The sequence below is a fragment of the Bubalus kerabau genome, chromosome 8, assembly GCF_029407905.1.
Source record: "Bubalus kerabau isolate K-KA32 ecotype Philippines breed swamp buffalo chromosome 8, PCC_UOA_SB_1v2, whole genome shotgun sequence".
NCBI lineage: Eukaryota > Metazoa > Chordata > Mammalia > Artiodactyla > Bovidae > Bubalus > Bubalus kerabau.
In genome coordinates this window covers 90,331,469-90,356,341 of record NC_073631.1, presented here as the reverse complement: position 1 = coordinate 90,356,341, position 24,873 = coordinate 90,331,469, and the positions used below count along the sequence as shown (strand labels likewise).

The following is a 24,873-nucleotide window of genomic DNA, read 5'->3' as shown; positions in this document are numbered from 1 at the left end:
GACTAAAGTTATAAACTGTACTGCAGAGTTCTCTAAAATCGCTGATAGTGTCTGTGTTATTTTACTTACTGCTAAAATCTATTTCATTGTTATTTCATCAATGTGAATGTATATTTACTTATTTTATTGAGGGAAGTGTAGTTGGTAAATAATTGCTTGAAAATGTAAGCTCATGACTTCTGTCTAGAAGAGAAAATGTTAATAACAGATGGAATACTAAAGAAAATTTCATGATGTGTAAAAATTTGCAAAGTTCTACCTACCATTTTAGAGAATATATATATGACTATTCTCCAGGCTATCAGAGTCCTCTGGTTTTTATGTTTGAGGTTAAATTCCTTATGTTCTTACTTTTGAACTTTTTGATCCATTATTTAATATAGTTTAGTTCAGATCACATAGGGCAATTTTATATCTAATTAACTCATTCATCTTTCTTCTACTTTTAAGTAGTAATGACATGGAAGTGTAGTTTGGGAAATTCATTTTTAAGACTCTTAGAACTGTGCTACAAGAATCCATGGCAGAACTGCTATTTCTGAGTCAGGTTCCTTATACATAATTTAGAAAGTAGATATAAGAGTGTTCTCTAAAAGCTTTGCCTCCAGCAAGAGAGTGCTACCTGATTCATACATAACATCATACAGGCAATGGATTGCTCTCCAGAGTATGGGAATAACTTCATTTCCTTATATTCTTTTTGTTGTATGAAATTGCACAAAGAGTTTTAGTTACCTTGTAGTTGCTGGTTAATTGTCAATGATCAGAATAGCAGGGAGGAAGATTTTTTGTTGTTTCTTTTTTTGAAGGAGGATGCTTCATGAAATGGAGAAGGCAACGGCACCCCACTCCAGTACTCTTGCCTGGAAAATCCCATGGACGGAGGAGCCTGGTAGGCTATAGTCCATGGGGTCGCTAAGAGTTGGACATGACTGAGCGACTTAACTTTCACTTTTCACTTCCATGCATTGGAGAAGGAAATGGCAACCCACTCCAGTGTTCTTGCCTGGAGAATCCCACGGACGGGGGAGCCTGTTGGGCTGCCGTCTATGGGGTCGCACAGGGTCGGACACGACTGCCACGACTTAGCAGCAGCAGCAGCTTCATGAAAGATGAGTCAATCTGGAGGGATGTTAGGGTCCAAAAACCTTACAAATACAGGTGGTATTATTCTCTGTATTTATTGTATGTTAGAACTGCGAGTAGTTACTTGAATCCCACCATTGGAGATGGATTGGTTTAGGCCTCTTGTCAGGGTGATAGGATGAGCTAACAAGTGTCATATGTTGCAGTGTGAGGTAGAGTTCATAAATACCTGAGAAGCTGAACAATTAGAAGACAACTATGAGAGAGATGTCATCAGGCAATTCCTGCTTTGTTACTCAGTAGGTAGGTAGGTCATCTTCGCAGAAGATCTGGAGATGGATCTGGGCAGCGAAGGTAAGAAGAGCAACCCAGGCAGGAGAAACACAAGCAAATTACATGGTTGGGAAAATGTAGTGTTTTTTGTGTATAATGGGCAAACGAATTTGTATAGATAATGTAACTGTCTGGGAGGTTAAAAAGTGAGATTGGTACAAGATAGGGTGGACCTGAAAACTAAGCCAAGCTATCTGGGTATCATTGGTTCATTCATATCCATTTATCCCTGTTCACTTACCCGCATCCTTCCATCACCTGCCCTTTACTCCTCGACTTCTTTTCTAAGCTGTTAGCCTGATCGACAGTAGTGAGAATCATATGTGGAAGTAGGGGAGCCATGATAAAGAGTAGACTGTAAAGAAGGGCAATTCAGTCTTAGTTGAGGCCATTGTTGGATGCCTGAAAGTAAAGACCTTGCCATCAACGGAAGATGAAGAGCTGGGACTTGGGAGAAAGGGCAGAGCTATGTGCTAACTTGCAACATTGTATTGAGAAACAACTACAGACAATAGCTAAGAACCAATTGTGTGTGCTTAAGGGCTGAGAGCGGAGAAGGCCCTTGCACCCCACTTGAGTACTCTTGCCTGCAAACTCCCATGGACAGAGGAGCCTGGTGGGCTACAGTCCATGGGGTCGCTAGGAGTTGGACACAACTGAGCGACTTCACTTTCACTTTTCACTTTCATGCATTGGAGAAGGAAATGGCAACCCACTCCAGTGTTCTTGCCTGGAGAATCCCAGGGACGGCGGAGCCTAGTGGGCTGCCGTCTATGGGGTCGCACAGAGTCGGACACGACTGAAGTGACTTAGCAGCAAGGGCTGAGAGAATGAAGGGGTGAAGAGAATGAAAGAAAACAGCAGGAGCAATCAGTGAGGTGGAGTAGCACACCATCTTCATGATAAATAATTTGATCCAAGTAATGGCAAGAAATTAACAGATCTGTTGATAAAGTAAATGAATTTGCTAATACTTTAACTTTTGATCAGGGTTTTTCAGCTACGTTACAAAATCCATGCATATTAGGCACTGTCAAATAAATCATTGGGCTATTAGAAAATTGTATGAAAAAACAGAAAAAGGAAAATCATATAATAAATTGTTGGGTAGAGTATCCTTTTGGAATCAGTGTTATGATTATGTCAATTACTTCTCTATATCTCCAGATATATAGATAATATAAATAGAATAACCAGCAAAAGAATTAATCTCAGAGAAAACATTAAGTGTATATAGCAGTGCAAATCCTAGTCTACTTGTATTTTTCATACTAAAAGCTGAAGATGAATATTACAAGAAAATAACATAATTTGTTTGAAAAGAGATGTGCCATAATTTGACTGGGGACTCAGAAAAAACTAATTTTTTTTCCAGTGGGAGAAAGAAGGGCATGATTGACTAGGGTTAGCATGTACAAAGACATCATTATGGAAAAACACAGCTATTAATCCTTCTTTTTAGTGATTGACAATATTAATGTGAAGACAATTATCCTGGCTCTCAAAAATAGATTAATCATAGAGGGCAATGATGCTAAACAGTGCTATGAAAAGTACTTTTTATAAAAGACTTTTTTTTCCTTGAAGATATGAGCAAATTTAATGAATTCAAGTGTTTGATGTTTGCAACTTTTAAAGCATTAGAATGATATCACTTATTAGTACTATAAAATGAAGCTGTTGGGTGAAACTTTGTAAGATTATTCTCATGCTGTTTAAACTTTTCTTACCTATAAAATAGTTGTCTTCCAGCGAAGTCTTTGCGTCTTCCTGAGGACTTCTGCAAAGGGAGATTCGCTGATTTGTAGGACCTCTTCTCAAACTGCTTCAATGGAACTTGAGGGGACTGGGCCCCAGAGAGCCCAGGATTTGAGAGATGCAAGTCAAGACTAATCCATGTTTTCTATCCTCAAAGTTCATTTTCAATATTTCCATTGTTTAGTTCAGTCGCTCAATCATGTCTGACTCTTTGTGACCCCATGAATTGCAGCACACCAGGCCTCCCTGTCCATCACCAATTCCCGGAGTTCACTCAAACTCACGTCCATCGAGTTGGTGATGCCATCCAGCCATCTCATCCTGTGTCATCCCCTTCTCCTTCTGCCCCCAATCCCTTCCAGCATCAGAGTCTTTTCCAATGAGTCAACTCTTCACATGAGGTGGCCAAAGTACTGGAGTTTCAGCTTTAGCATCATTCCTTCCAAAGGACACCCAGGACCCATCTCCTTCAGAATGGACTGGTTGGATCTTCTTGCAGTCCAAGGGACTCTCAAGAGTCTTCTCCAACACCACAGTTCAAAAGCATCAATTCTTTGGCGCTCAGCTTTCTTCACAGTCCAACTCTCACATCCATACATGACCACAGGAAAAACCATAGCCTTGACTAGACGGACCTTTGTTGGCAAAGTAATGTCTCTGCTTTTTAATATGCTATCTAGATTGGTCATAACTTTCCTTCCAAGGAGTAAGCGTTTTTTAATTTCATGGCTGCAGTCACCATCTGCAATGATTTTGGAGCCCAAAAAAATAAAGTCTGACACTGTTTCCCCATCTATTTCCCATGAAGTGATGGGGCCAGATGCCATGATCTTCATTTTCTGAATGTTGAGCTTTAAGCCAACATTTTCACTCTCCTCTTTCACCTTCATCAAGAGGCTCTTTAGTTCTTCTTCACTTTCTGCCATAAGGATGATGTCATCTGCATATCTGAGGTTAGTGATATTTCTCCCTGCAATCTTGATTCCAGCTTGTGTTTCTTCCAGCCCAGCGTTTCTCATGATGTACTCTGCATATAAGTTAAATAAGCAGGGTGACAGTATACAGCCTTGACGTACTCCTTTTCCTATTTGGAACCAGTCTGTTGTTCCATGTCCAGTTCTAACTGTTGCTTCCTGACCTGCATTTCCACTGTAGCAATCCTTTTTGATATTATCAACCAGAAAGACATATCTTCCATCACTGAATTCCCACAGTCCTTGATCAGTAGTTTCTTGTGGCAGTTCTATTCTGTTTTAAATACTCTTTTTTAAAACTGTTTTCAATATGAAGTGTGAACTCATAGAAAGCCACTACTTCTGTAGCTACTGAAGAGCCTGCAGTAGTACTTGCTGTATAGTAGGTGTAGAGCAAACAACAGTTGGTAAAGTAATCCGTGGATCATTCAGTCAGAATTTTTCAGAGCTTATGTAATTTCTGGAGCCGTTGTCCTTTCACGAAGAATTTAACACATCTCTGAAAGAGTAAGATTGATAATGTGTACATATGAGGTGACCATTTTCTATTGCTAATGTTTGAAAAGTCATGCAGCCTCTTCTAGAACAAATGAATAGAGACTTCTATGAAGAAGATTCTCCTAGAGCCATGGTTCTTTATGTCTTTTGAGTTAACCACCCCTTTGGGTAAGCTCTGAAATTCAGACAATTCCTCAAGAAAAAAAAATGCATACCTCTCCAAATTTTGTTCCCAACTTGGATGGTTCAGACTCCTGATGGTCCAGGTTAGGAACATCTTAGCGAAGAGAATTCTGAATGTAGAAACAGTTGTTGTTGCTAAGTCACTTCAGTCGTGTCCGACTCTGTGTGACCCCATAGACAGCAGCCCACCAGGCTTCTAATTCCCATGTAATGAATAGAAAGAAAATAAAAGTACTAAATATTTGTCAAGACAGTGAAATATTTTGAATATTGAAGTGGTAAAAAGGCAAATCATTCAATATCACAGTAATCCAAGTCTATGCCCCAACCAGTAACGCTGAAGAAGCTCAAGTTGAACGGTTCTATGAAGACCTACAAGACCTTTTAGAACTAACACCCAAAAAAGATGTCCTTTTCATTATAGGGGACTGGAATGCAAAAGTAGGAAGTCAAGAAACATCTGGAGTAACAGGCAAATTTGGCTTTGGAATACGGAATGAAGCAGGGCAAAGACTAATAGTTTTGCCAAGAAAATGCACTGGTCATAACAAACACCCTCTTCCAACAACACAAGAGAAGACTCTATACATGGACATCACCAGATGGTGAACACAAAAATCAGATTGATTATATTCTTTGCAGCCAAATATGGAGAAGCTCTATACAGTCAGCAAAAACAAGACCAGGAGCTGACTGTGTCTCAGATCATGAACTCCTTATTGCCAAATTCAGACTGAAATTGAAGAAAGTAGGGAAAACCACTAGACCATTCAGATATGACCTAAATCAAATCCCTTATGATTATACAGTGGAAGTGAGAAATAGATTTAAGGGCCTAGATCTGATAGATAGAGTGCCTGATGAACTATGGAATGAGGTTCGTGACATTGTACAGGAGACAGGGATCAAGACCATCCCCATGGAAAAGAAATGCAAAAAAAAACCAAAATGGCTGTCTGGGGAGGCCTTACAAATAGCTATGAAAAGAAGAGAAGCAAAAAGCAAAGGAGAAAAGGAAAGATATAAGCATCTGAATGCAGAGTTCCAAAGAATAGCAAGAAGAGATAAGAAAGCCTTCTTCAGCAATCAGTGCAAAGAAATAGAGGAAAACAACAGAATGGGAAAGACTAGGGATCTCTTCAAGAAAATTAGAGATACCAAGGGAACATTTCATGCAAAGATGGGCTCGATAAGGGACAGAAATGGTATGGACCTAACAGAAGCAGAAGATATTAAGAAGAGATGGCAAGAATACACAGAAGGATTGTACAAAAAAGATCTTCACAACCCAGATAATCATGATGGTGTGATCACTGACCTAGATAGAGCCAGACATCCTGGAATGTGAAGTCAAGTGGGCCTTAGAAAGCATCACTACGAACAAAGCTAGTGGAGGTAATGGAATTCCAGTGGAGCTATTTCAAATCCTGGAAGATGATGCTGTGAAAGTGCTGCACTCAATATGCCAGCAAATTTGGAAAACTCAGCAGTGGCCACAGGACTGGAAAAGGTCCATTGTCATTCCAATCCCAAAGAAAGGCAATGCCAGAGAATGCTCAAACTACCGCACAATTGCACTCATCTCACATGCTAGTAAAGTAATGCTTAAAATTCTCCAAGCCAGGCTTCAGCAATATGTGAACCGTGAACTTCCTGATGTTCAAGCTGGTTTTAGAAAAGGCAGAGGAACCAGAGATCAAATTGCCAACATCTGCTGGATCATTGAGAAAGCAAGAGAGTTCCAGAAAAACATCTATTTCTGCTTTATTGACTATACCAAAGCCTTTGACTGTGTGGATCACAATAAACTGTGGAAAATTCTGAAAGAGATGGGAATACCAGACCACCTGATCTGCCTCTTGAGAAATCTGTATGCAGGTCAGGAAGCAACAGTTAGAACTGGCCATGGAACAACAGACTGGTTCCAAATAGGAAAAGGAGTACGTCAAGGCTGTATATTGTCACCCTGCTTATTTAACTTATATGCAGAGTACACCAAGAGAAATATCAATAACCTCAGATATGCAGATGACACTACTCTTATGGCAGAAAGTGAAGAGGAACTCAAAAGCCTCTTGATGAAAGTGAAAGTGGAGACTGAAGAAGTTGGCTTAAAGCTCAACATTCAAAAAATGAAGATCATGGCATCCGGTCCCATCACTTCATGGTAAATAGATGGGGAAACAGTGGAAACAGTGTCAGACTTTATTTTTGGGGGCTCCAAAATCACTGCAGATGGTGATTTCAGCCATGAAATTAAAAGACGCTTACTCCTTGGAAGGAAAGTTATGACCAACCTAGATAGCATATTCAAAAGCAGAGACATTACTTTGCCAACAAAGGTTCGTCTAGTCAAGGCTATGGTTTTTCCTGTGGTCATGTATGGATGTGAGAGCTGGACTGAAGAAGGCTGAGCACCGAAGAATTGATGCTTTTGAATCAAAACTGTGGTGTTGGAGAAGACTCTTGAGAGTCTTGGACTGCAAGGAGATCCAACCAGTCCATTCTGAAGGAGATCAGCCCTGGGTGTTCTTTGGAAGGAATGATGCTAAAGCTGAAACTCCAGTACTTTGGCCACCTCATGTGAAGAGTTGACTCATTGGAAAAGACTCTGACGCGGGGAGGGATTGGGAGCAGGAGGAGAAGGGGACAACAGAGGATGAGATGGCTGGATGGCATCACTGACTCAATGGACGTGAGTCTCAGTGAACTCCAGGAATTGGTGATGGACAGGGAGGCCTGGCATGCTGCGATTCATGGGGTCGCAAAGAGTCGTACATGACTGAGCGACTGAACTGAACTGAAAATGTTCTGTATGATAGACATTGGAGGTATTGCACAGAGTCAAGATATGTATGGGAATCTTTTATGGTCAGGGTTAAATGACCCTCTGTAAAGACCTGAAGAATATAGTGTACCAGGAAAAGACATCTGGGAGGTATAAGTAGTCAGTTGTCATATAAAGCATTGAAATCAGGAATCTAAAGGAAAAGAAAAAGAAATTAAAATATACCTTTGTATAGTGAAGACTTGTCTTTGGCCCCAGCCACCAACTCCACACTCCACAAATTATCCTCATTGTCTTGATCTGAGAGTCCAAATCAGACACTAGAGATGGATGCCTCACCAGCATTTAAAAATGTGATGTTCCACATCTACTGAAGTATCAGTTTGGGCTTTTTTTCTCCTTTTTTGTTTGAAGAGAAGGAGGAGAGGAGATAGTGTGTAAAACCAAGTTTTCAGGAAAGAAAAATAATATTCTCATCATAATGATGTACACAACTGTATTGGCCAACTGAAATGGACTTGAAGTGGTTCTAGGTTTCACTACATGACAGTAGTTGGATGGTTGTGGGTTGTGAAGGAAAGAGAGATTACATACGACACATCGACTTTGGGCTTGAACACATGGTTATTAGGCATGCCAATTATATGACATGGTATTACTCATGAAAGGAGTGATTGGGGTGGGAAGCTGGAAAGCAAGATTCTGTTTGGGGTATTTTAAATGCAGTGTGACTTGTCTTCATGCAAATTGAAATGGTAGGTGGTGGTTCAGTTGCTCAGTCACGTCTAACTCTTTATGACCCCATGGACTGCAGCACACCAGGCCTCCATGTCCTTCACTATCTCCTGGAGTTTCCTCAAATTCATGTATACTGAGTCAATGATGCCATCCAACCATCTCATCTCTGTCACACCCTTCTCCTCCTGCCCTCGCTCTTTCCCAGCATCAGTGTCTTTTCCAGTGAGTTGGCTGGTTTGATCTCCTTGCAGTCCAAGGGACTCTCAAGAGTCTTCTCCAGCACCACAGTTCAAAAGCATCAGTTCTTCAGCACTCAGCCTTCTTTATGGTCCAACTCTCACATCTGTACATGACTACTAGAAAAACCATAGCTTTTATTATATGGACCTTTGTCAGCAAAGTGATATCTCTGCTTTTTAATACACTGTCTAGCTTTTTTTAATACACTGTCTAGCTTTTTTTCCAAGGAGCAAGCGTATTTTAATTTTATGACTGCAGTCACCATCTTCAGTGATTTTGGAGTCCAAGAAAATAAAGTCTGGTAGGCAGTTGAAAATAAAAGACTGGGACCCTGGTGAGAGGTTGGAGTTATAGATACATACTTGAGGGTTATCAGTGAATAAATGGCTATTTATGGCTATGGGCTTTGAGGAAAGGACCAAGGAAGTGAACATGTGGATTAAAGAGGTCTATGGCCCCAAGGCAGTGTTAATAAATGTTAATTTCTCATGGGAGCACATCTCCAATACAATAATGGAAACTAAAAGGAAATTTTGTTGCCGTATTAAATTTAGTTTTGAAAATTCTGAAAATGAGGTACATTGTTGAAGCTAAACGGTCTGGGATTGGATTGGGGGAGATGGATGTGTTTATAAAAGGGCAAAATATGGTGTTAAAGCTGATCAGTGCCTTGACCGTGATGGTGACCGTACAAACCTAGATGCATGATAAACTGCATAGAAGTCAATACACACAGATACCTGTGCATGAAACTAAGGAAACTAGAATACGCTGGATGACAGTGTCAGTCGGTATTCTGGTTGTATATGATGGTCTGGTTTTATAAGATGCTGCCATGGGGAAAACTGGACAATACAATGGATATCTCTCAATTATTTCTTACAACTGCACGTGAAACTACAGTTATCTCAACTGAGAAATCAACCTTTAAAAAACCATTCATAAAAATTATATAAACTTTCCTGTTATGAAAAACAAAGATAATACTCAAAGACAAACCATATGGAACATAGAATGGTAAACTAAAATTCTTATTTAAAAAATTCAACCAGCTGATTTAGTAATACCTCCTTGAATTCTGTCTAACATGTGTTGTCTGTATTGTATTAGCTTTTCCTGTTTGTTTTTTTAACATGTTTGGAAATATGTTTTTCTAGTTTCACAAAATAACACTGTAGTCATCAAAGTTAGTATCGTTTCTGTCTCTGAGACTGCTATTAAAAGACAGTTTAGTATAGCAGTGCTCTGCTTTTCTTTGTGTTTTTTCAGACAAATGCAGTTAAGGCATTAACATTTTTTGATTGTATTTATTGCCTGCCTCGGGTTTTGGTTGCAGCACGTGTGACCTTCATTGTGTTATACAGGGTCTTTCACTGCGGTGCAGGGACTCTCTCAGTAGTTGTGGTGTGCGGAATCTTAGTTTCCCAACCAGGGATCGAACCAGTGTCCCCTGCATTGCAGGGTGTACTCTTAACCACTGGACCACAAGAAAAGTCCAAGGCATTACTATTTTTTGAAAGTAATGGAAAACTCTCAGAAAGCACTGATAAACCCCAAAAGTGACTCAAACAACTCCATTTAAAATTAGGTAAGAGCTGTTAATATAAAGATAGAGATCAAGATGTTAAATAATATTTTGTGGTGAAATTTGTAGGATTTCTAAGATTTTAAGATGTTAAATGCTATTTCTTGGCAGAACTCTTACACTTTACATGCGAGGAACCATTTTGTTTCTTTGTGGAAAAATATTTATCAGCATTTAAGCAAAGATGAGAAGATATCTCATATTATGTTTACTGTATTTGAGCTACTGTAGTTAAACAAAATTTTGTTTTTAATTTTTTTCTTAAACAAAATTTTTGTTTTTAGGACCATGATTTTGGTTACCTGGAATAGACAGTTATCACATTTTCTTTTCCATAATAATTATATCAGTTTTTAATGTAAATCATTTTGACTTTAGACACAGTGAAGAGAAACTTGTTTAATTATGAATATTAATTTAAATAAAAAGTATATTCATTTTTGAGATGACATAGAAACTCCTTTATAGCAAGGATTTAGTTTAGGAAAATCCTATTGTTAATCTCATTTTTAAATGAACTTAGTTTTTTAAAATCAACTTAGAAACATTTTTCAGAAAGGTAACCCCAGATCTGTTAAATGAACAAATTAGATAGATGAATGGACAGACAGATAAAAATCTTTATGTGCATCTTGCCTGTTGTTTTTGATGGAGACAGACACTTATGAAGTTCTGCTTAAAATCTCTTGGTGAATTTCCAATGTGTTATGAACCAATTCCAAACTCCTTTATTTGGCTCAGGTGTTTAAAGAAGCCCCGTTTCTCCAGCCCCACCTCTCATTACCCTTCCCTTTTCCCCCTGCCCCAATCCATTCCCCACACCAATGTCTGATCTCATCCAGATGTTTGGTGCCCTCTTACTAGAGCATCTTTCCTTCTTCTTGACTTTTCATATAGTGCCTTCTGACAGGACCATCCTACTGACCTACTCATTTTGTTCAGAATTTTTCTTTTTAAGGTCCTTTTTTTTTTTTTTTCCTTTTAAATGTAGCATGGTTTATATGTAGTTCTTCAGCAAATGGACAAGTTAGTCTGTATTATCCTGGATGTCTAATGTTGTACTCAGTACTAATCCAATTTTTAGATGGACTTTTCCTAAAGTATGGTTGTACTGTGAGGTCTAGGCTTCTTGATGATTGAAGTGAGAGAAGGGAATGAATTAAAATGGAGAGAAGCATCAGTCTGATCCATATCTGTCACCCACCCAGTGCCTCCCACACTGTGCATTGCTCACAGGAAGAGGTTTTATAAGGAACCAATAAAGAGATAAAAGGAATCATGAGCAAAAGTTAAAGGAAGTTATAGAAAAAAGTTAAGGATTATTTCAGTGGAGAAGTTATTTTCCATGTAGATGGAAATATCTTTAAAAATGAGGCTAGCATGCTAAGCTTTCAATCAAATTTAGAATGAGAGAATGGAATTCTAATGTGGTGCCAGCCTGTAAAAGGATTTCTTGGCAGTATGAGCCTGTTGGTACTAGAATGAGGAGCATATGAAGATTTAAATGGTAGAAAGTGGTAGCAGTCAATCAAATAGTACTTTGATAGTTTAGCACTAACAGAAACTTATTATACAAAGGAAATATTTTTTGAAAGAGCAAGGAAAATAGTGAAACATTAGTATCTCACTCTCCAGAAATGCACTCTGGGAATTTGAAAGAAAAAGAGATTTATCTATTTGGAACTGTTCAAGACTGACATTAATGGAGGCAGAAGAATGAACTGAACTGAATAAACTTAATGACAACTTCATGCATCCTCAAGGAAACAAGGACTTCTTGGCTTAGATTTGTTGGGGATATGTTTGGCAAAGGATTATTATAATTAGAGTTTTTGGTAAGCTGAACTATTAACCTTAGAGATTTATTACCTTTTTTTTTGTGAGCAAATCATGGTAAAAAGTGTCCAAGAAATTTAATTATACTGTCAATCTAATTAAACAATTTTTCTGTGTTCTCAATAGGTAGCTGAGAAGACTTATAAAGTCTTTTTGGAGTCATTTTAGTGTTTCTTTAATCTGTAGGTCACTGCCATTAAGTAATCATGTACGTGTGATTTTCTGTTTTATTTTTAAGTTGGATAATGCAGATGAACAAGCAGCCCAGATCAGAAGGGAACTTGATGGCCGTTTGCAGTTGGCTGAGAAAATGGCAAAGGTAAATTGTTAACTTTGATACACTGAACCACATTTCTTTCTGTACTTAGATTTCTGTAAGCTGAAAGTTATGTATAGACAAAGCCAGTGTAATTTTATCATTTTCTTGTTTCCCTGCATATCTCTTAAGCTCAGATTCATGAATGCATATTATCTAAATGGAGTATATTATTTATTTTACATATCCATCTTTATATGAGATGTTTAAATTCAATAATAACTTTTGTAGATTATTCTTAAAGCAATGCCCAAATTTCTCAAACTGCCAGACTTAGAAGTTTAATATTGCACTAAGCATAATATAATCAGAGAGAATACCGTCCTCCCTGAAAAATCATGTGATACCTCCCAAAGTATCTGGCACAGTGTTTGGCCCACAGTGGTGTCAACTAATATTTGAATGGGTGAAAAATATAATTTGAGGTTTGTAGTACAGAATCTCAGGATATATCAAATACAATATTTTATTTACTTTTATTTATACAGTCACTGTGTTTCTGTGAACAAAAATAGATTTCAAACAAAAGCTGTGCTTGTTTTTAATACTGAGGACTCTTTGTCTAAATCATTCTCTAATAAATTGATGCATTAATTTACTTCAGTGGTAAAAGTAAAATTCTAGTCCCTTAAAAGAGACTTGAGGTTGTAATGCTTTGGGTCTGAGAATAAGATTTTGTTTTTCCTTTTCTCTTCTACTAAATGAAAACTTTGAATATGTTTTATTCAAACATAATAAAGGAGACTCTTACTCTCCTTTCTCCCCCTTTTCCCTCTGATTCTGTCTCTGTCTTTCTGAAGAGTCCTGTCTATTCGGAATTTTTTCATTTTAAAAATTAAGGCACAATGTGTATGTATATAGCAAAGTACGTAGATCTTTAGTTTACAGCTTGATAAATGTGTGTACACCCTATATAGTGAAAGCAAAGTGAAGTTGCTCAGTCGTGTTCGACTCTTTGCGACCCCATGGACTGTAGCCTACCAGGTTCCTCTGTCCATGGGATTTTCCAGGCAATAGTACTGGAGTGGATTGCCATTTCCTTCTCCAGGGGATCTTCCTGACCCAGGGATCGAACCCAGGTCTCCCGCATTGTAGACAGACGTTTTACCGTCTAAGCTACCAGGGAAGTCCCCAAATCAAGACAGTGAACTTTACCAGCAGTTAAGAGGATTTGTCCCACACTGCATTTGACAATTAATGTTTTGTGTTTTTCAAAGAAAAATATATTTATTAATATGTAAATTTTAAGACAGCTAATGTTGTATTATATAAATGTCTATTCAATTAAAAAGTAGAGAAATCATTGAGAAATTGGAGATAAATAGAAAAACAGAGAAAAAAGAAGTTGGGTAACAGAGATGGCAATATGTTGTGAGAGCCAAGCCAAGAGATGCATGAGGATTCTCCAAATGAAGACATGGGATAGTGATATGAATTAGGGGCTAAGGAGTTAAATTCATACAAAGGGCAGAGATTGAAAGGACAACACACCTTGTTACTATCTTCTGCTTACCTGGAGAGTCACTACATGATTCCAGAGATTCAAATGTGGAATTTATTGGCTAGAAATCAAGTAGCTTGAGGGTTTTGGAAGCTTTAGGAAGAAAAATTGTTGTTTAGTCACAAAGTCATGTTCAACTCTTTTTGCAACCCCTTGAACTATAGCCCACCAGGTTCCTCTGTCCATGGGATTCTCCAGGCAAGAATACTGGAGTGGATTGCCATTTCCTTCTCCAGGGGCTCTTGCAGACCCAGAGATTGAACTTGGATCTCCTGCATTTCGGGCCGATTCTTAATCACTGAGCCATTGGGAAAACCTTGGGAGAAAAATGCTTTCCCTCAAATCCTAACCTGTGTTGGAAGCTGTCCAGAAGGGCATTGCTTTTTTTGAAGAACTGAGGCTAAGAGAGAATGCAGAGAGATGTGCCTGGCACTGTGGGCAGGACTCTGGCCCTGTGCTCTGCATTTCTGAGTTGTCTCCTTGTATTTAGATTGTACCTGAGCTGTTCACACTATCCCAAGTTCTTCTCCAAGGGTCTGGCTGGGTATGTGATAATTTAGATGAATTTCCAGAGGGGTCCAGAGTAGGATGGAGAGCCTGGGATGTATTCTCAAGTTCATGTCTGTGGAGAAGAATGTGTTTGTACAACCTCGGAGCTGAGTCAGAGGAGCGAGGTCAGTGATGCACACCAGAAGCTTCTCTTTGAGGGGACCGTACTGATTCCATCAGAAATGTTGATAAAATAGAAAAAGCATGAAGAAGGAAGGAATTGAAGCCAATGGGATTGGAATGAAAAAAAACCTCAAAATATAATGTCTTTTGGTAAATAGATGTTTAATTGCTTTCTACTTTGTTTCACCAAATTGAAGCCACCTTCCTAAAATATAAGGCTAATTATAATTTACTGACCTTGTTGTCTTAGATCTTTACCATAATCCTTTGAACCCACAAGGGCAGGTGATATAATGAATTTATTTTATAGACAAGGAGATTGAAGTTTAGCCAACATTACTTAATAAAAGACCTCAGACATTGGTCTTTGGACTCCAGAGCTTGGGTTTGTTTTTCTAGGCCCTGATGCCTCTTCAGTCTCATAAATCCAGAAACATGGTTTATTCATAGTTTTAAGTGGGCAATCAATCATCACACTTGGTACCTTTTATTACAGGAAATCCACATGGAACAATGAGAACTAGTGTTTTAAAGATCTGAGTGGAGGTTTGAATCTGTTCTTCCTGCACAGTCCTGGGCAAACTGTAACAAGGATATCAAGCCAGTCAATCATAAAGGAAATCAACCCTGAATATTCATTGGAAGGACTGATGCTGAAGCTGAAGTTCTAATACTTTGGCCACCTTATACAAAGAGCCAACTCATTGGAAAAGACCCTGATGTCAGAAAAGTTGAGGGCAGGAGGTAAAGGGGGTGACAGAACATGAGATGGTTGGATGGCATCACTGACTCAATGGACATGAGTTTGAGCAAACTCCAGGAGAGAGTGGTGCTGCAGTCCATGGGGTCACAAAGAGTTAGCAATAGAACAGCAGCAACTAGTACACTTCACAACACAATACAATAACATTAAATCCACAGGGCAGAAATCTGTTTCAAGGGATATAAATTTTTTTGTTGTTTCTTTTTTCTTATCATTTTTTATTGGAATATAATTGCTTTGCAATGTTGTGTTTGTGCTGTACAACAACGTGAATCAGCCATATGTATACATTGACTTTGGCTAAAATTATGCCTTTTAGCCAAGGCATAATTAGGAAGTAGTGATAGAAAAAATGTGGTGGACTGGGCCAGAAAGACCTGTGGACCAAATCCGTGTTTGTGTTTCCTGGATATATAACATGAACAACTTATCTAACCTTTTGGAACCTGAATTTCTCTGTTCTTAAATTCAGTGGATAAATATTGAATACCTTATTAAAATAATCAGGTGCTCTTTTAGGCATTTGGGATACATCCAGATAGGTGTAGTTGTCTTAGGATAACATCAGACAAAAGTATCCCTTCCATGTCCTCAGAGAGCTTACATTTTATTTGGGAGAGACTCGCAATAAGCAGCAAACATGCTATGTAACAAAATTATGGAAGGTGATCATTTGCTATTTAGAAAATAAAGCAGAGAAGATGGAGTCGGGAATGTGGGAGTGAAGGAGGGTGTTGACAATTTCCAGGCAAGTGATCATGGTAGGCCAGTTCTTGGCAGTACTGTCTTTCTAGTACATCAGGTGTAAGGGCTTGGAATCATATTTGACCCATTTTTTTGCTCATGCCGCGTTTGTCAGGGAATCCATTTGTACCTCTCTTCAGATCTTTCCACAGTCTGACGGTTGTCACTGTCTTCATCCTACCACTGATCCATGCTTCATCTACTGGAAAGTGAAGAGCCCTTAAACAGTGACTAAATTTGAATAATGGAAATTTTATGGAGCAGATTTTTTTAATGTACATAATGTGTTAGGGCTGGTAATGAGCTAAGCTGTACAGAAGACCAAATTAGAACACTAAAATGGTTTATAGGAACAACTCACAGTTAAGCTACAGAATAGTGCTATTTCTGATGCTGTTCTAATTTAAAAGATCAAATTTAATATGTACATTTGATTTTGTTTCCAAGAAAGAGGCAACATAAGCAGGCTAAATAAAGTTTAAGAAATACTATCAACAAACCTCAAAGCTTTAAAACAGAGTTGTTGTTTTTATTCCCCCAGAGAGAAAAAGAAAATCTAGTATAGTCTATTTCCTGTAAAGTTTGAAAATGCTGATACAGTCGAGGTGATTTCTGCCAGTCTCTTCCTTGAAGTATTTTTAATGAAAGCTACATAAGAATAGATTTTTTTTCATGTGCTGATATTACATTTTCCATGAAATAACACTTTGAAAATTTAGGGAAAATAACCAGTACATCGAAACTGTGAAACACATGATGTATCTGCCTTTTACTTTCCTAAAATATTTCTAAAAGGCAAAACTCTGATGGTCATACAAATATAAAATGAATAAACAATGATTGTACTCAGTGTATAATTAATGAGCAAACTAGTTAGATATTAGAATGTAGTCTGAAGAGCATTTGAAAAGTAGGTGTTTTTAGGCAAAGTTAAGATCCAAGTAAAACCCAATAAAAGTGACTAATTTCCAACACGGATTTAAAACTATAATCATTGGATTGTCTTACTCACCAAACACACATTACTTATATCATCACCAGGCAAAATTCTACAAAGTAACAACATGTAGCTTCAGCCATCTGGGATCTTATATCAGTAGTAAACAGTACATGGGGGGCTTCCTTGCTGGCTCAGGTGATAAAGAATCCACCTGCAATGTGGGAGACCTGGGTTCCATCCCTGGGTTGGGAAGATCCCCTGGAGAAGGGAGCATCTACCCACTCCAGTATTCTGGCCTGGAGAATTCCATGGACAGAGGAGCCTGGCAGGCTACAAACAGTAAATTAAACTAGGGACATTTACCCTGCATGAGCCTTGGATGGTCTTTGCTCACATATGGTGTTGAAAGGACCTGTTCTCTCACCTTTTTGCCTAATATCTGAGTTTTGGCTGCTTTTTATGATGGCTTTTAAAATCAGTTCCCAAATGTAAAAATGCTTTTATACTTTATTTTTTTCTCTTTTGCATGTATTGAAAAACTATCCAAATGCTATTCCCCACCCCCATCCCCAAAAGAAACCAAGTTATTACATTACTGAGTAACTGTGTGTTTTTTTCTGAGGATGCAAACTTAAACTATGTGGGAGTAAGTAAGCAACTTATTTACTAGTTGCTTCAAACTATAGAGGAATATTAAAAGGCCACTTAAGAAGCTTCCTTGGGAAAATTAATAATGGATATAGATATTTAATAACTATGATAATACATTTGAAGTTTTAATATTGATTATATGTAAATTATTTTAAAAGAAATATGTCAAGGTTAGGTTGGGAGGAAAGGAAAACAGGTGGTTTGAGGCTCTGGGACTGACTCATGAGGTGGTGCCAGATGTTCCTTGCCACCTCATGGACAAACTGGGGTGAGAGAGTCAGATGAGGTACGGGTTGATGAACATGCTCTGGACATGTTCCATTCACCCTGGAGATGAGGATGTCTTAGGTTGCGGTTTAAATGATGCCAAAGAAAACGGTAGTAAAGGCATTGATTTTCTGGAGCATTAAGCAGTCATCTGAATGACGGCTGCTTTAGGCCATCATTCCCCTGCCCATTTTGTACAGCTATCATCCCATTCCATCCCTCAGACAGTAAAGAATCCACCTGCAATGTGAGAGTTGTGGGTTCGTTCCCTGGAATGGGAAGATCCTCTGAAGGGGAGGGCATGACAACCCACTCCAGTATTCTTGCCTGGAGAATCCCCATGAACAGAGGAGCCTGGCAGGCTACAGTCCATGGGATCACAAAGAGTCAGACATGACTGAGCGTCTGTGCACACAGCACAAGGCTTTTAAAGCCTGGAGACTAAAGGATCAGGTAAATGCATTATATTTAGTGTCACAGTTTCTGAGACAGTCAAGTATATGTACATAATATAGTGTTTTATGATGAAATTGAGATCTGACTGGTGTGACATTGTTATTTTAATAATTATTTTCAAGGAAAGAAGATTCCCCAAGTTTATAGCAAAAGAAATGGAGAGCGTGTATATAGAAGAGTTGCGGTCTTCAGTGAATTTGCTAATGGCCAATTTGGAGAGTCTTCCAGTTTCAAAAGGTGGTCCAGAATTTAAATTGCAAAAATTAAAACGTTCCCAGAACTCTGCCTTTTTGGACATAGGGGATGAGACTGAGATTCAGCTGTCAAAGTCCGACGTGGTGCTGTCATTCACCTTGGAGGTAAGTGCCTTTATCCCACGTTCACTTCTGACAGCGTAAACGAGGCTGCAGGATAATTTCTGCTGACCTTTGTGATAACATTTCACATTTAAAGCACCATGATATATTTTAAAGAGGTTAAATTATTCTTCATTGGCTAGACAATCAGATTGTGAATGCAAATTAATGCAAATTGTCCTTTAAACATAACAGTTGTATAAGGGTTCAGTTCAGTTGCTCAGTTGTGTCCAACTCTGCGACCCCATGAACCACAGCATGCCAGGCCTCCCTGTCCATCACCAACTCCCGGAGTTCACCCAAACCCATGTCCATCAAGTCAGTGATGCCATCCAACCATCTCATCATCTGTCATCCCCTTCTCCTCCAGCCCTCAATCTTTCCCAGCATCAGAGTCTTTTCAAATTAGTCAGCTCTTTGATTCAGGTGGCCAAAGTATTGGAGTTTCAGCTTCAGCATTAGTCCTTCTAGTGAACACCTAGGACTGGTCTCCTTTAGGATGGACTGGTTGGATTTCCTTGCAGTCCAAGGGACTCTCAGGAGTCTTCTCCAACACCACAGTTCAAAAGCATCAGTTCTTCAGCACTCAGCTTTCTTCACAGTCCAACTCTCACATCCATACATGACCACTGAAAAAAACCATAGCCTTGACTAGATAGACCTTTGTTGGCCAAGTAATGTCTCTGCTTTTTCATATGCTATCTAGGTTGGTCATAACTTTCCTTCCAAGGAGTAAGCGTCTTTTAATTTCATGGCTGCAGTTACCATCTGCAGTGATTTTGGAACTCAAATAAAGTCAGCCACTGTTTCCCCATTTATTTCCCATGAGGTGATGGGACCAGATGCCATGATCTTAGTTTTCTGAATGTTGAGCTTTAAGCCAACTTTTTCACTCTCCTCTTTCACTTTCATCAAGAGGCTCTTTAGTTCTTCTTCACTTTTTGCCATAAGGGTGGTGTCATCTGCATATCTGAGGTTATTGATATTTCTCCCGGCAATCTTGATTCCAGCTTGTGCTTCCTCCAGCCCAGCATTTCTCACGATGTCTCTGCATATAAGTTAAACAAGCAGGGTGACAATACCCTTGACATACTCTTTTTCCTATTTGGAACCAGTTAGATAATAAAATAATATAAGCTTTGAGGCAGGTCGCTTGGTCCCAGTGAGGCCAGTGTAAGTTTATTGGTAAAAGAAGTACTGAAACACACTTGAGTAGAAATAGGATTTAAAATATATAATTGAATTCTCTGTAGTTTGAAAACTCCTTTCGAGCTTTTGGTTATTCTTGTTGTTAATCTACTTTGACTATGAGAATCAGATCACATAAACCAGCTATAATGTATAATATTACAAAAGATGCTTACTTCTTAGAAAAAAAGTTATGACCAACCTATACAGCATATTGAAAAGCAGAGACATTACTTGGCCAACAAAGGTCTATCTAGTCAAGGCTATGGTTTTTCCAGTAGTCATGTCTGGATGTGTGAGTTGGACTATAAAGAAAGCTGAATGCCGAAGAATTGATGCTTTTGAACTGTGGTGTTGGAGAAGACTCTTCAGAGTCCCTTAGACTGCAAGGAGATCCAACCAGTTTATTCTGAAGGAGATCAGTCCTGAGTGTTCATTGGAAGGACTTATGTTGAAGCTGAAACTCTAATACTTTGGCGACCTGATGCAGAGAGCTGACTCATTTGCAAAGACCCTGATGCTGGGAAAGATTGAGGGCAGGAGAAGAAGGGGACAACAGAGGATGAGATAGTTGGATGGCATCACTGATTCACTGGACATGAATTTGAATAAACTCAAGGGGTTGGTGATGGACAGGGCGGCCTGGCAGGCTGCAGCCCATAGGGTCACAAAGAGTCAGACATGACTGAGCAACTGAACTGAACTGAATGTCTAATATTGAGTACTATAGATGATGAGAAGTAAAGACTTCCTCCTTTCTGGGACTTGCAGTTTCCTTATAGGTACAGTAAAATTCTTTTTTTAACAAAGCAAGTATTAATGTTGTTCATTTAAAATTGTGTTCCCCAAGACTGCACAATTCATCCCATGTATACAAAGCACTGGAAACCAAAGATAACTGATCACAGACTGCTGCTGCTCTCTGTGGATATTTTTCATGATGCATTTCCTCACTGCTCATCTCTGTATATAGGTTTTTACACAACATCCACACATATGCTCGAAATATCTAGCTTAAATTTATAGCCTCTCAAAAATTAAAGCTTGTAGCTCTCTTCTTGCATTGTACTATTCTTTCTCTGCTGGGGCCCACTATTGCTATTTGAGTCTGCTAATTAACAAAGCAAAGTATGTAGTCTTAGAAGGTACAGTTTTAGATTTATTTGTTTATAATTACACTTGGCTTGTTACCTTTGTGGCAGAAAAAGCAAATGTCTGCTTCTGTTCCTTCCTCCACTTATTCAACTTGAAATTCAGGTTTACAGAGAAGACAACTGCCTCTCTTTTTTAACTTCTAGCCTAACCTTTCCTTTGTAAGTTAATAGGTTAAATTCAGCGTCAGAGTAGAAATAGGAGATTTTCTTCTGACTCCAAACTCAGTTCCGGGATTAGCTAATAACTTTGCCAAGTAGCTTTGCTCCTGGGTTTCTTCTCAATCTCTTTAACCTCATAACCTAAGAATGTTTAATCTGAACCTAAGTAGTATCTCAGGTATAAAATTTCCCATTCATTCCTGAGTCAGGTTTCCTATGGACTTAAATGAAAAGTGCCAACTCCTTTTTTTCTTAAGGTTTTGTACAAAACAAAATCAGCCATTTAATGACAGTCTAACTTTTCCTACCAAGAGTTTGGCATTTAAATTCATTAATGATAAAAATAATTTGAAAAGCAAATTATTTTTGTAATGTTTAAGCATACCATTATTTCTGTAAGCATGCAGAACTGAAAACAGTTCCAAACACATTCTCTTTTCTCTATTGTTTAAAAATCTTACACCATTGTAAATAATTAGCTTTTGTGAATTCTCTCTCCCTTTTGAAAACAAAATTATGCTCATGAGTTCATTTTTCTATGAATTGTTAGTCTGTGCTTTATTGCCAGTGTGTTCAACAGGGCTGTTCAGTTAACAATAAAATGGTGTTAGGAGGATAATATGAGTTAAAACTTCATTTAGCCATGGTCTAAGAAGCTTCCATATTTTTATAATTATTTTGACATGCTCTGTTACTGTGTCTGTGTAAGACAGATATTTTCCTGTCATAGCATAGTACAGATATGTTCCATAGTGCCTACAGTATTTTAAATAGGAGTTGTGTCTCAGAACAAGTTGAGGTCACTTTCAAGGGCAGACTACACCATGCTTGTCTGTGGAACTCTGGAGGGAATGGACTAGGTACCTCCTCCAGCCCCAGGGCTTCTGACCTTTGCCTAGCTAAACTGAATAATTATCCTTCACCATTATCTAGGCTTCCCTCTTCAGACACCAGATTTCAGCCTGAGAAAACTCAGAAAGGCAAGCAGTTAATCCATTTTAAGGGTTTCACATTTCATCCGTCAGGTTGAGTCTGTTCAACGGAGAAGGAATTTTTTTTCTCGTAGAAACAGAAGTCCCAGTCTAAAGAATAAGGGCAGATTTGAAACACTGCTTCAATTTTATCATCTCTGTAAAATTTCTACTCACTCATCCTGTCTCCCACCACAGCACCTAACATAAAATTCAGTTATTTATTATCTTATTCATTATCCAGTTTTCTTTTCTAAAATGTAAACTTTAGGAAGTTAACATTTAGCAAGTCTTTTTTCCTTCTGTTTTTGCTTACTGAGGTAAGAGCCTTCTGAAAGAGTACCTGGCCACTCAGTTGATGCAATAACTGTTTTTTGAGTTAGGGACTTTAATGGTATCAAAAATCAGCCATTGGCCTCACAAGATTACTTTTAGGTCTCTTCATTCATGAAGTTTTCAGAGAGAATTATAAAGCAAACGACAAGCTAACTCACAAAACACTAACCTATACAGTGGTATGTCAAAGTTAAATAGTCAAGTGAAGTTAGGAAAATACTTATCCAGGAAGTTATGAGTCTGTATGTTGTAAGGGAAATAGTGTAAGTGGCATGAATATAGTTGATTTTCACACTGTTTTTGTTGGTAATAGGGCAGCAGACCCCATGACCTCCTCTGTATCTGGAGGTACATTTATGGTCCCCTATTCACCAGACTGCTCAGCTTCCTCTTACTGCAACCTGAACATGCCTGAGTTGCCACATAACTCTGTGGATGGACAATGTCTTATTCAGAAACATGCTATTTCATATTTTGTACATTCTTCCCTTCTTTATGCTTCTAGAATAATTTTGTCTTATCCTTATTACATCATTCATCTAGAGAAATGGGAAGAGAAGACTGACGCGGATCAGTTTTATTTTCTGCAGTTTCATTATCAAGTTTTGCTGGGAATTGGTTGAAACAGTTAGCTAAAGTTAGAGGAGATGATGGTCCATGGAATTCTTAGCTGCTTTTATCCTTCATAATTGAAACTAGCGGTGCTTTTCGAATTCCTTTTGAAAGTCAGATCTGCAGAATATTGTTGTTTTATTTACTTATATGTGTGGGCTTCCCCAGTGTCTCAGCGGGTAAAGAATCTGCCTGCAATGCAGGAGACACGGGAGATGCAGGTTCTATCCCTGGGTAGGGAAGATGCCCTGGACGAGGGCATGGGAACCCAGTCTCCATTCTTGCCTGGAGAATCCCATGGACAGAGGAGCCTGGCGGGCTACATGAGGTCACAAAGAGTCGGACACAACTGAGAATCTAAGCAGGCACGCGTGCATGGATTCACAATAGAAGTTACATCTTTTGAAAGTGGCGGTCCTGCAGGAGAGAATGTTCCCAACACAGAAGGGAGTATTGTTTGGAGGGGCAGAAGACTGTTTCACAGTCATCTGGTTTAGGTTGCCCTGTTTATAGCATAGCTTGTAGTAGCGGTAACGGAAATAATGGTAAGCAGATGCTTCCTTTGTTCTCTCTTGCACTCAATGGAAAGAGATGCAAGACAGATACAATGTGAACTCATGCCATCAAGATTTCTAGATTTATCTAGTGTACTCAATTCTGTTTCATGTTTAGCACTTCACCTCAGCTTCCTTGAGTGTTAGAGCAGCTGTGAACACTGTTACTATTATCTATTCATTCTCATAGTCTGTTTTCATTGTGTTTATTTTTATTCATATGTTGGTATGCATTTCCGTGTGACAAAATGATAAAAGCCGTGGCTGAGGGAAGAAAATGCTTCTGAATTTGACTTGTATTTTTGGTGATCAGTTTCCCAATATGTTTTTTATGGAAAAACAAAACAGTAGGTTTTTGTATTTACAAAAAAATCTTGTACCAGAACTAAAAGGAAAAAAGTTCTATTAAGATGATTTGTTTCTTTGAGACTTTTTGCCTCAAGGTTCATATCATAACTCAACAAAAGGTATACTGATTTAGTAATGTATTTAAAAAATCAGTAAATGATACATTCATTTTTAGTGGATATTTTGGTAGCTACATGGCATGAATGCTATTAATCTTGTTTGTACATATACAACAGGAGATCAATAAAATATATGTATTTTTCAATGAATAAATATATTCAAAGAATGCCATTGAATATATTTTATGGATGTTGAGAATTTAGGAAAATTCATAATGCAAATATTTTTAAAAGGCTATAGTAAATAATATTCAGCAGTATTCATATTTTATATGTATATCCAGTGAGAATGTTAGGTTACAATATTTTAAGATTGGCAGGCTTTTATACAAAGATAAAAAGCACACTTGAAAAGTATGTTTTCCTTCTCCCCAGGAGTTACGAATATATAAGCTAATATCAGTCTTTCTACTCTTTTCCAATAGACTTTATCAAATTAATGGATTGGGAAAATAGTTTCCCTTGTCTGGTTAATAGTAAGATATTCTTGGCAAGTTATATTTTTTATACTTTCATAAGATATACATTGGCCATAAAGAAAATTCTTTTGTAAATGCTGATAGTCATATAAATGAGTATAGACATTTTCTGATGCCATGTATTGATTATCTGTGAATTGGTGTGATTATCTGTGAATTGGTGTGATGGTGACAGTGCCTACCAGTCACCTTATGTGGAATCAACCTGTATTCTTGTAACACATTTACTGAATTTTCATCATTCTGCTTTACCTCACGCAGACCTGCC

At 38.3% G+C, this 24,873-nt stretch overlaps 1 protein-coding gene across 12 annotated transcripts in view; it reads left to right on the top strand.

Moving 5' to 3' along the window:
* The window catches only part of CADPS2 (calcium dependent secretion activator 2), a 584,066-nt gene that overhangs the window by 222,249 nt on the left and 336,944 nt on the right, over positions 1 to 24,873 (top strand). For all 12 annotated transcript variants that reach the window (XM_055590800.1, XM_055590801.1, XM_055590799.1 and 9 more), the window contains exons 4-5: positions 12,258 to 12,338; positions 18,452 to 18,688. In XM_055590800.1, the coding sequence (XP_055446775.1) occupies positions 12,258 to 12,338; positions 18,452 to 18,688 (318 nt within the window). The remainder of the gene's footprint in view (positions 1 to 12,257; positions 12,339 to 18,451; positions 18,689 to 24,873) is intronic.